General features: G+C 52.2%; 1 protein-coding gene across 2 annotated transcripts in view; it reads right to left on the bottom strand.

The window, feature by feature from the left end:
- SLC24A4 (solute carrier family 24 member 4) overlaps positions 1–12,475 on the bottom strand; it is a 171,793-nt gene that overhangs the window by 37,665 nt on the left and 121,653 nt on the right. Inside the window, exons 8-11 of one of the 2 annotated variants that reach the window (XM_027066462.2) lie at positions 11,572–11,597; positions 9,920–9,973; positions 8,192–8,277; positions 3,730–3,899 (exon numbers count right to left, since the gene is read on the bottom strand). In XM_027066462.2, the coding sequence (XP_026922263.1) occupies positions 3,730–3,899; positions 8,192–8,277; positions 9,920–9,973; positions 11,572–11,597 (336 nt within the window). Of the gene's footprint in view, positions 1–3,729; positions 3,900–8,134; positions 8,278–9,919; positions 9,974–11,571; positions 11,598–12,475 lie in introns of both variants that reach the window. The other variant, XM_027066461.2, reaches the window with a different exon arrangement.

Raw genomic sequence — 12,475 nt, 5'->3', positions numbered from 1 at the left:
AGACAGAGAGAGACAGAGCATGAACAGGGGAGGGGCAGAGAGAGAGGGAGACACAGAATCTGAAACGGGCTCCAGGCTCTGAGCCGTCAGCACAGAGCCCGACGCGGGGCTTGAACTCACGGACTGTGAGATCATGACCTGAGCCGAAGTCGGACGCTCAACCGATTGAGCGACCCAGGCCCCCCTTATTTAGTTTTTTAAGTTTATTATTTTGAGAAAGTGTGTGTGCGCAGGTTGGGGAGGGGGAGAGAGAGGAAGAGAAAGAGAATCCCACCCACCTGTCCCTTTCCCTGCCCCATCTCGTAGTGACTGGCAAAGCCCGCCTCCTTTCCACCCAAGCAGAAGCCTGGCTTCCTCACCAAGTCCATGGGCTTCTATAAGCCAGGGAAAGGCAGAAGCCACATTTCAAGACATCAATAGGTTTCACTTTCCAAGGAATCTGCCTTCCTGTGCACACTTCCCCTTTGTCCGGCTCTGATTACAAACACCAGTGGGTCCGTCTGAATGAGGCCTTGGGGGTAAGGACTGTCACACAGTGGACACTTATATACCTCTCCCAATTCTTCACCAGGAAACAAAGAGTCAGTGAATGTGTCCCCCAAGGCACTATTCTCTTCCTGTGTGTCCAACGCCTATCCTCATGGTTACCAGAAGTAAAGATATCATTATGAAAATACACACATGTTATTTCTCTTAAAAAAAAAAAAAGGAATTGGACCATTTATCTGTCTTCATGTTGGTTTTAGGCAGGGACTCCTAAATCATGATGTCTAGGGTGGGGTGAAGATTTTAAAATTCTTTTCTTACAAGTGTATCCATAACACTTAACATACTGAAAAGAGCAAAGAGATCTATGCCTGTGACTTAAGCCCACATATGCAGGCACAGTGTTTTGCTACCTGTGTAACAAACCCAAGTAGCGTTAGAAGACCGGTCATCCCTGTAGTTAAAAATAAAAACCTACCTGTGAAAGGACAGAACTGTAAAGAGGGAGGGAGGCACGACTTAATGGCAACATGAATGGCAGAAATGTGAAGAGGTCATGGTTCTAGCTTAATAGGAACCAACAGAGAATTGTACCTGGAGAACTATCTAAAGCTACCTAAGGTTGTATTAAAAGAGGCATAGATTGTAACACAAAGGAGGTGATGGATCCCCACGCTGCAAGAGACAAACTGGAAGATGGTGAGGACTGGAACCCTGTTACATCAGGGAGGGTGTGAAGTTCCAAGGATGTTTAGATTCAAGGAGAAAATCGGGGGGTGGCAACTACTTCCTGATGTTCCAGGAGCTGCCACGTGGAAGAGGCCATTAAAAGCAACCCAAGCAGGCACTATTATAGAGGGAATAAAGATATAGAAAGAAGGGGCAGAGGAGGTGCCCCTAATGATCTATGCAGTCCCACTTACATAGTCTAGACTCAGGTTTGGGTGGGAATTCCCGTTCTACCCTCATGTTAGTGGTGTGGCTTTCGGCAAATTAGTTTGCCTCTCTGATAAATTGCAAGTAGCATCTTCGGATGGTAAGAGGATTAATGCTGAAACGCAGGTAAAACATCCTGCACCTGCCTGGCACTCAGCAGGTGCTCAGGAAATGACAGCTAGATGCACCAGCTCAAAGAGACCGGTACCCAGGTGGGAGACGGATTCATGAGGCAGGGGAAACTGAGGATGGGTGAAATTCTGTGCCCCTCGGCAACTCACTTCAGTGGCCACAGGGGAGGACAGTCAGGTGTAGCCTTGGAGTAAAGGAAAGCCATACCTCTCACACGTTCCCCCAAACACCCCCACCCACCCCGTGCAAGAACCCTCTCAGCTGCTCTGCCCTCTCTTGATGAACAAATGAGGGCATCTGTCCCACAAGTACTAGAATCTACCACGGATTAACTGCAGCTTTACAAACAGCTCTAACACTCTGGAATTAAAATAACTGAACATTTGAATGAGACCAAGGGTCTTAAGAAACAACTTTGAATCTGGGCATTTGGGTTTCCCACTCCCATTGCCCGAGGCACTGACCCCAAGATACTGGTTAGCCTCCAGGCAGAGTTGTGTGTCACTGAAATTTTTAGTGCTGTAAGCCTCCTGCCAAACATCCTCAGTTAGAGAAACTGAGGCCCAGGAAGATTAAGCCAGTTAGTGGCTAATGTGAGATTGAAACTCAATTTCCAGGGGCGCCTGGGTGGCTCAGTTGGCTGTGTCCGACTTTGGCTCAGGTCGTGATCGATCTCACAGTTCATGAGTTCAAGCCCCACATCTGCTGCTGTCAGCGCAGAGCCTGCTTCGATCCTGTTTCCCCCCCACCCCCACCCCCCTCTGCCCCTCCCCCAATTGCACTCTCTCAAAAATAAACATTAAAAATAAAACAAAATTATCTCAATTTCCTCTACTAGCCTGGCCTCTCTGGCTCCCAGTGCTGCCTTCCAGGGAAGTCAATCCCAACCCAGGGGGGTGGGGGGGGGGGGGAAGCAAGATTTTCCCAGCAGCCTGAAGAAACATCTGGGGGCAGGACAGTATTTTCCCAGCTCATCAAAACCCCCATTAATTCCCTGGTGTTTATCCCATGAAAAAGATACTATATACCCAAATCCTTCAGAGTGGTCCCTATCCCCACTCAATGGGTACAATTATCATGCTCATGAAAAACAGCCAGAGTTCAGTAAAATTTCATTGATTCATATTTTACTGATTTGAATCAAAAAAATGATTCAGAATGATCCAAAATCTGCAATGTTTCTTTTTTATTTTATTTAAGTTTACTTATTTATTTAGTTTGAGAAAGAGAGCAGGAGCTAGGGAGGGGCATAGCAAGAGGGAGAGAGAATCCCACACAGGCTCCACACTGTCAGCGCAGAGCCCGACATGGGGCTCGAACCCACAAACTCAGAGATCATGACCCGAGCTAAAGAGTCAAGTGCTTCACTGCTTGAGCCGCCTGGCGCCCCCGCACTCTCTTTCTTAATACACCTTCCACACGGGGGACATACGAATCCAGACGTGTTCAAAGTACACATCCTTTAAGTCCTGTGTGATATCATTCCTGCATACACCTGACGTGCTAACTACCGATTATTAGCTATCAAAGTTTCAAGCTCTCTGATAACTACCTGGGTCTGAGGGTTAAGGACTCACAACTCCAATATGCACACGCACGTATGTGGCAAAGACTGAACAAGCTGGTGAGCAATTAGAACCCCGCATCTTTGCTACACTGTGTGTATATTATATGGCATTAAAGCTTTTTTGTTTTTCCAAATGAAAAAGAGGGCACAAAATTCAAGCGGCCCATCAGGGTGTAGAGGGAAAAAGGCAGTTTCCAGAGGTAACTGCCATCCACCTCTGTTCTTGGTTTCCTTCTAGAGTTGTAGCATCTGTAGAGAACAGGTATGTGTTCACGTTTTTTTTTTTTTTTGTTCTAAGTGACACTTTAAAGACACAATCCATACTTCTGTCTGGCCTTTCTCCAATTAGCTTTACTGGAGCGCGTCACAAAATACTCCGCGGACATCGTGGAAATGGTACTCGATTGCGGCCTGCCTTAACACACCTCTGGATCCGATCGTTTGCTGCCCGTAGGGAATGTTTGCGCCTCCTTCCTTCAACAGGTGCAGTAATAAAGGACATCCTGGTGGCCCTAACAGCAGGAAGCGCCCTGATAAGCCAGGGCCTCCTCAAAGCGCAACGCATCACCCCAGGCTACTCACTCTCAACGCCCTTTACGCAAACGTACCTCATTAATTATGATCCTACTGGCCATCCGTAGTCGCGTCCTGGGCCCAAACTTATTGGTGATCATGATGCGTAAGCCCGCCTCCGGGAAGCTGAACTTGGGAGGGCTGGAACTCATGACCTCATCCACCATCACCACCGCGTTTTTGCTGTACTGTGGCTCCTCCTTCACTATATTGAGCACAATGCCACAATTAGTGCTGACAACTCCCTAAAGACAACACCCCAGCACTGAGCTCATGACTTCCCCTCACGCTGCAGACCTCCTTGGGCTCTGAGCCCCGCACCCGCTGGGGAGGCTGACTTAGTCCTAGTGGACCACCTGCCGACATGGGCTATTCGCCGGGCCCCGTGGTCCCTTGCTACAGGACTCCTTATGAGCAGACACTCCACATCCAGCCCCGCTGCCAGATGATGCCCCCCTCTCTCTGGGGCCCCTCTTGGCCAAGTGCGGGGTCTTCTGGCTCCTCGTCTAAGCCTCCCTGGGAAGCCCATCTATAATTCAGACAGGGTCCCTCCCACCCTGTGACTGTGAGGGGACCTTTCTTACCCTCTGTTGACAGAGGTTCAGAGGAAACTTTAGAGACTGACAAGGGCCCTCTAGGATGGAAAATGCTAGAAAGCATCACACGGCACTGGCTCTAAACTTCCCACAAGGCCACCTGCTGTTCCAACAACCATCCCCACCTGGTAGAGAAGGATACATCTAACTTTGCTCTCCCCGAGGCCGGCAATGAGGACAAAGATATGGCTCACAGGCCCTGAATGAGGCAAAGGAGACCCAAGAGGACAGCCCACTTGCTGAAGGCTCACAGTGAACTGCTAGCCAAATCCAGGGTCTCCAGTAAAACGGACACCCTCCAGCAGGGAGGCAGCTCTCTCTGACCCTTTGCTCCCCCCTCATAAGGCTGAAGAATAAATCTCTCCAGGCCTCAGGCTTTTTCCTTGCCACCTTCACAGACACGCTCAGGGCTGGAATCCTGAGGGATTGGACCTCTAACTCCTGAGCCCTGGAGGAGGCAGTCATGAGACCACTCTGGAACACAGCACACAGAAGCAGGTGGAGTTTTCCCCTCTGCACCGGTCACCAGCTCCCGGTGAGGGTCCCCTTCTGGGCAGGAGTCGTCAAGAGCAAATCCTCGCCAGAGTTAATGGCACAGACACGAACAAGTGCACACCAGACATGCACACTCTCCCCAAACAGGCAGCAAGGCTCAGCAGACAGGAGGCGTGTGGGTTAGAAACAAAGCCAGGGAGGACCATGCATTTGTCGGAGACAGACACTAACCTCCAGTGAGGCTTGCGCTGAGGTCACGGTTGGTTGGTTGGTTTTTGTAATGCACGTGTTATCACTTGGATGAAAGCAGATTACTTACAATTTAGAAGAAGAGAGTTAAGGAGACAAAGGCCAAGAGAGATTGCCAGAGGTGATTAGCTTGCGGTGGATGCCAAGAGCTGGGGGGCAGCATTCTTGATGGTGGCCAGGGGGTTATTTGAAGGAGTTAGTAGAAGGGTTCCTGCTACAGGGGGCTTCAATGCTCAGGGTCCCCGGCTTTGGGGATGGCCCCTCTCCCAGCCGATTTCCCTGGCTCTGTCCCACTCTGAGGAGCAGGAGCCTCTGAGCCCATCACCCCTCGCAGCTGTAGGAAAGCCTGAATCCCTCCCTCCTTGGGAGACTGCAGGCTCCAGGCTCCGTCCAGGTCCATTCTAGAACGAGCCCTGACACAGGCATCCCCGGGCAGGGGCAGGGGGCACTGGGCTCAGAAGGAGGGAGCCTGTGGAGTTTTAGAAAAACCCAAACATCCGAACAAAAAATGAAGCTGGAGAATGTTATCCCCCTCCCCCCCCACCCCCCCCCCCCGCCCCCGCTCCTCACCGCCCCTGCCCCGCCCACCGCCCCTCCCCCCCTGCAAAAAAGAGAAAGCTGGCCCGAGATGATCTGGTGAACTGAACCATATGACCTTTAAGAACATCTAAGTATATAAAGGCATTTTGCAAGAGTGGTAGTAACAAGGTCAAAAACCTGTCAAGAAGTTGGGTTAAAAATGTTGATTTGATACAGGAAGTGCCGAAACCGGTAACAGGAAAGCTAGAGCCGTGTGCGCATGCGTGGGCTCTAGACAAAGTCTACCGGCCAGCAATCTTGGACTTCCTTGGGAGGGTGGGTAGAGGGGGACCTGCCTGCAGGCGGAGGACCAGGGAGGCGAGTGCTCTCCGCATTGGGAAGATTCCCAGCAACACTGGCTGAAAAGGCCAACTCCTGAAGCCCCTTTCTCAGCCCCTGCAGGGTTCCTGGGGACTCCTTGCTCCTGCCTCAGTCTATTTGAGGGGGCATTGCCCTGCAGTGACTCACACACAGAGTCCTCCGCCAGCCGGGCTACGAAATCCCTAAGGCTGCATCTCTGGGACCCCTTCTCTCCAATTCCAGGCCTGCACCTTTTTCTCCTTGGTCTTTATCTAAACACCTTCCCCACCCCCCCCCACCCCCACCCCCCGATCAAAGTTGGAAGGAGGCCTATCTTCTTCCTTGCCCTGTGTTTTGGGGGTGGGGTGGGGGAGCAGTCCTGTGTCTAATCTTACAATTTTCTAGAAATTATCTTGGACTCAGATATTTGGGGGGAAATAATAAACTTGTGGGGAAGGTCCTACTGCCCTGGGTACAAAAGGAACGGAGACAGAGCCATGACAGAGGTCCAGAAAAGGCCCCAGGAGGGCCGCGGCCTCACAGCAGTCCCCACTGCCCTGAACAGGGAAGTGGCTGAGGCACCCGCTATATTGCATGTGACATGTTTCCCATAGGACACTGGTGAGAGGTGTCCTACCTCCCCCACACAGGTGGAAGGTAGCTCTGGGGACTGGCACCTGAAGAACTGGGCTTCTTCCGCGGACCTGAATGACCCACCACCTGGAATCTCTCTTCTTTGCCATGAAGGTGCAGAGGACCGGGGAGCACTAAATCTCTGTGTGCAGGACCCGGCAGAAATCAACCTCTGTCCTGAGACGCTGTGTGTGTGTGTGTGTGTGTGTGTGTGTGTGTGTGTGTGGCGGGGGGTGGGGGGGGATCTGTAACAGGGACCTCAGAGCCACTGTATCTGCAGAGCTAAAATGCAAACCAGCAGCCACATCCGTCCCTCCCCTCTGAGAAGGTTGTCCTGGAAACGGGATCCCCCCTCTGGTAGGCTGCTCCACATTTATGCAACAGGAAACACAGACACAGCCCCGGGCTCCACAGGCTGGACACTGGTACCTTCTCCCCAGGGGCTTTCTTTAGAAAGCCTTCTCCTGTATGGAGAGATTCATTCCTGCCTCAAGCACCTGCAACAGGTGTCTTCCCCAGGGGGTCCCCTGAGACGGGACAGAACAAATTTGCCTGAAGTCCAGGGGAAGGGGCACTACCCGGATCCACCCGGGAGTAAGGACTAGCAAGGGGGCCAACGAGTACAGACTTCAGCCCCCACATGTCCCAGACACGAGCAAACAGGTCCCCGGGACCACCTGGCCCGTCACAGACACCACGCAGGAGTTAAAGTGGCCTGAAAGAGGACATGACTTGCCCAGGGGCATGGGAGAGAGACCCTCAGGTGGCCAGTCCACCTGGCATGCTGGTTAAGAAGGACTGGAGATGCCAGCCCAATCTGTTTTCCCACGTCCTCATTACCAGGGTCCATTCAGGCCCCAACGCTCACTGGGCTTGCAGAATGGAGATGCTCCAGTCTTGCTGGCAGGTGGCCCCACAGACGGATCCCTTAGTAAGCGGTGGATGAAGATGTGGCTTCCAAAGTGGGAGCCAGGTGGGCCTAGAGGACCAGGGGAGCTCGGCAGGGACCACATGGGCTGGCTCCCGAGGCCCAGAACCCCAGACAGCGGGGCCAAAGAGCAGCTGAGGAGGCAAGGCTGCCGCGCCCCGGGGCAGGGCTCCCAGGCAGGGCTCCGTGGGGCCCACTCTGGGCATTCCCGCTCTGCTCCGCGGCTGCCCTCCATAGCCTCGCTGTTGCTCTGGGCGACGAGCCAGAGGTCCCTCCAGAGCAGAGTCCTCCCCCTGAACTGGGCCTGGCGTGTGGGAAATCACAGGGAGGCCTGAGTCTGCTCTGTCACCCCAAGTCATCAGCCTCCTGCCACCACCTTTCCCAGGGATCGGGGAGGTAATTCACCGCATTTCAAAAAAGCCCAGCAGGCCTGGAGCCTCCTTCAGGCTCCAAACGTCCCCAGGGTGTGAGGGTTTGACTTTGTCCGTCCTTCTCCCTTCTGTGCAAATGTAAATCTGAGCCACACCTCATTGAGGGCCCTGGGACCCAAAGTAAGAGAGTGACAATTTAGAGGGAAGGTGTGTGTGTGTGTGTGCAGGAAAGACCATGGGAGAGAGGCTTTGGTCACACTTTTGGCCACTCCTGTCTGCTCAGCCTTACCTTGCCCCAGCAATGGCAGGGAGGGGTCATCAGAGCTAGTATCACAGTAATCATTACCATCCTCCAGCTCACTGCTGACCGTGTTGCCATTTGCAATGGTCTTTTGTTTGATGGTGAAAAAGGCCTGCATTTTCACATTGTACCTGGAAGCGAAGGCAGGAGGTCAGAGTCGCGGGAGACACCTGGCAGGAGTGTGGGGCGGGGGGGGGGGGGGGGGGGGCCGCCTCCCGCCGCCCTGTGCACACACAGTCACACCCGGCCCCGGGAGTGTCCCAGGGGCAAGGGGGAGCCGAAGGCTTTCATCTGAGCTGACAGTCCCAACAGGACCCCTAGAATAACACGTGGTCGGAGGGCTTGCTCCACGGAGCCGTCAGTGGCCTCCTGGGGGCGTAAGGAATCTTCAGTTCCAAGAACATGACTGACGCCTACTTAGACACGTCCAAAGCTTGTCCTCATAAGAGAAGTTCAGGTCAGCCTGAAGGACAGGCTCCAAGGAGCTGTCACCAGGCTGTCCTCCCAACAGCCTTGAGTCCCACTCCTATGGGCTGCCCGGCGGGCCATCCCTGAATCACTCACAGCCAGGCCCAGAGAAGACACTGTCTCCGTCTCAGACCTCAGGCTTCCCCGCCTCACTGGAAGGTGCTCAGAGAGGAGTTCACCTGAGGACAAGCCTCCTGCACTTGACAGTTTATCACCCGTTTTCACAACACATTATACATGTTTGATATAAATGTGGAGATTCATAATGTCGTAAAGCTCAGTGTTGTTTTTAATTATTTCTGGAGGTGTGAACAAGAAGGTAAAACCTGAAGATGATGATTCAGCTCCTGGGTAGTTTTTCCTTTTTTTTTTTTTTTTTTTTAATGTGGCAAAACATAGGCAACATCAAATTTGCTACTTTAACTTTTTCTATTTTTAAGCATACAATTCACTGCCATTCATTACACTCACAATGTTGGGTAACCATCACATCACCATTATTTACTTCCCAAAATGGTTTCAGCATCTCCAACAATTCTGTGCCTGTTCATCAATTAGTAATCACTCCCTCCCCCACACCCCTGGTAATCTCGAATTTACTCTCTCTCTGAATTGGGACTCTCCTAGGGTATCTCGCAGAAGTCGAATCATCCAGTATTTGTCCTCCTGTGGCTGGCTCCTCTCACTTAGCATGTTTTTAAGGCTCATCCACGTTGTCGCATGTGACACCATTTCCTCCCTTTTTTATGGCTGAATAATATTCCTCACGGGCAGTTCTGAGAGCACTCTGACCCAGGCAGCTTCAAAGGGCCGCAAAAGCATCGCACGACCTGGGACCCGGTGTCTGCATTTTCGTTGCTGTGAGTGGTGTCCCCAGAAGTTGTGCAAGGCAGCAGCCGTGACAGATGGCACTGGATAAAGCCTGGAGCAGAAGTGAGGCCGCCTGGCTCTTCAAAAAAGAGCGGTGTGAAACTATCAGGAGATTTACAGTGACAGCGGAAAAGAGCGGCCACTTGGGCACAGAGAAATCAGCACGGAGCAGGAAGAGGGCTTGCTTGCTACTTGTTTGCCAGCAGCCTCATCTGCAACCCACCAGCCGCGCCTCCCCCGGCCCGGGTTTGCACAGCACCCCAAAACAGTATCTGAACACCTCACCCCAGAGGGGCATCCTCCAGAGAACCGGGGCCGGCTGGAAGTCACGGGGAGGTCTATCAGTTAGTTTTGTCCGGGCTCTAACGAAAGGCCAGAGCAGGAAATGGAGGAAGGCGTCAGACTGCCCCGGAGAAGGAGACAGAAGGTACTTACTTCATGATCAGAATGTAAAACACGTACAAGATGATGAGCACCAGGCCTTCCCACCTCAAAGAGAGAAAGGAGACTGGTTAGGGCTGGGGAGGCCCGCAGCACTGAGGCCTGGGGGTGACTGGCAGAGAGGGCGGGGAGGGGGCAGGGCCGGAAGTCCTATGATCCTGCCTGGCCCCGGAGCCCGGCCCAGAACTCCGGCATCCAGGGGTGTCTTCCCCAGCCTGTCCTACAATCTGAAGCCCTCTTGGGGACACAGAAGGCTGACGGTGGGCTCTTCTCAACTACAGGGGGCCTGCAGGGCTCAGGCAGAGTCCCATCAGCTACGGAGAAAAAGGAGGGACCAGGGCCACCACATCGCAGGACTCACAGAGGAGAGTGACCATAGTCATGCTGACTTGATGCTTAAGAGACCCTATGCTCACCAGAGATTCCGACCAGGGACCAGAAAGGCTGTCGGTACAGAAGGGGCCCTAAGAACTGCCCGAAAAGAGGGGCTGGTACAGGAGCCTCCTGGGCTGAACACAGGGGCGGGGCAGGAGTCTTCGGGTATATACACCACTACCGTCTAGCTGATGCAGCGCTCAACCCCACGCGTGGCGGGGATCTGTAGCTCAGACCACAAGCCTCTCGGGAGCCACACACCTTAATCTGTTTGGTAATCCGACAGCTGCATGCTGAAGACCTACTATGTGCTAGGTATAAGGTACGATTGGTTTGGGAGCTCTTCCTCTACTGTCAGAGCCCACAGACCAGCAGAGCCACAGAGAGATTTGTAGATGACCCCACTGCCACCACCCTCGACCCCATCAAGGAAAAGGAGAGCCCAGATGAGGCGTGGCTTCCTGGCTCACATAGTGGGTTAGGGGCTGGGTGGGGGCCAAAAGCAGGCTTCTGTGGGCCCAGAGCACATGGCTGCTCACGTCAGCCAGCTGACTGTCCTCAGCCAGGCCTCCTGAGTACAGCCCCACAAATAAACACAGAGGATGTGGACTCTGAATCACTGTCATAAAGAGATCATGTCTATGGCTTATGAACGTATGATACACTCATGCCCTATAGGGCGAATACGCCAATCTTTTCTTTAAAGTTGCTGCTTTATGGATCTGAATTAAGGAGTCATTTCCTATCTCAAGGTCATAATGGTGAGTCCCTATATTTTATTCTATTTTGTTTAATTTTCCTTTTTACAGTGAGATCCTTAATTCATCTGGAATCTATTCCTGTATAAGGTGTGAGGGAGGGATCCGATGTGATTCTGTTCTGTAATAGGGTTCCCAGTTTTGCCAGCAGCGTCTGAGACCCTCTCCCTAACTCACTGTCTGTCGTGACAGCTGTCATATTTCCCCAGCCAAGAAATGGGCCCATTACTAGGTTCTTGGTTCCATATTCCATATTGGCCTACGTTTACCCCGGTGTAAAACACCACACTGTTTTCGTTACTTTAGCTTTAAATATATTTTGTTATTTGGCAGTGCAGGAACACTGAGGGATTCTTTGTCACTCTGAAAGAATAAAGGTGTGATTGCTTCAAACGACGCCCTTTTTGCAAGTTCAAAAGCTCATGTTTGTAAAAATAATTTCAAAAAGATTCAATGAACCCAATGAGGAAGAATACTACCAAAAAAGGAACAAGAAACAGACTTAAAACTTACCACACGATTTCTTCATCATATATGAACTGGAAGGCAAAAGAAACAAAGGGTGGGGGACTTATTTATTCCAAAAGAACACACACAGGTCCCTACACACTCCGAGCTCACATATCATTGCCTTGTTATTTCTACACAAAGCTGGGCTCCTCTCTCCATTTCTGGGTTTCTCAACGGGAGGAGGTGACCTTAGACCTTAGTCGAAACCTAGACCAGAAGATGCCAGACTATGCGGCTCAGCTCAGCCTCCCAAGAGAAACGGCCTGTGCTTCATGACAGTCCGAGTAGCTGTTGGGGCCAACCTGCCATCACTAAGGGCACAGCCTTGCTGGAATCAACACTCTTAAAAACTAAAAGGACACCTGCCTGTCTACCTACAAACCTATGTACCTACCTATCCAGGGGACTCGTGTGTATGGGAGGGAAGGGATATCATTTTCTTAAAATAGAAAAGTGACCCCTTTGGAAATTCTGAGGGCAAAGGACCCACTTGTGCTATTTGAAGGGAGGCCAGGGGTGATGGTGCTGTCATGATGATTTCTGAAGAGGCCACTGACATTGCCCAACAACTCCACCAAGCATCTCTGGCACAGACCCAGATGAATGACACTTCTGTGGTCCAGGGGAGGGATCCTGTGACCACCTTGGCCAGGCCCAGTGTGGACAGGCAGGTGGAAGGACTGTGCCCACCAACTGATCTTGGAGACATAGGGTCCCCACACCAGATACCAGAAGAAGCCAGGGGGCTGCTGTCTGGACTTGGGCCCGTTGTGACCCTCTTCTGGTTGTCATGGCAGGCGTCACACACAGAAGCTGCTGTAGGGGCCACTTCTGAGAGAGTCATTCCTGGCCAGGCATCGCTGTGAGGCTCCCCAAACACAAGGCTCCGAGGCAAGGGCACCCAACA

This window comes from Acinonyx jubatus, chromosome B3 (genome assembly GCF_027475565.1).
Source record: "Acinonyx jubatus isolate Ajub_Pintada_27869175 chromosome B3, VMU_Ajub_asm_v1.0, whole genome shotgun sequence".
Classification (NCBI taxonomy): domain Eukaryota; kingdom Metazoa; phylum Chordata; class Mammalia; order Carnivora; family Felidae; genus Acinonyx; species Acinonyx jubatus.
Note: the sequence above shows the minus strand (reverse complement) of the source record. Positions and strands in the feature narration are given on the sequence as shown.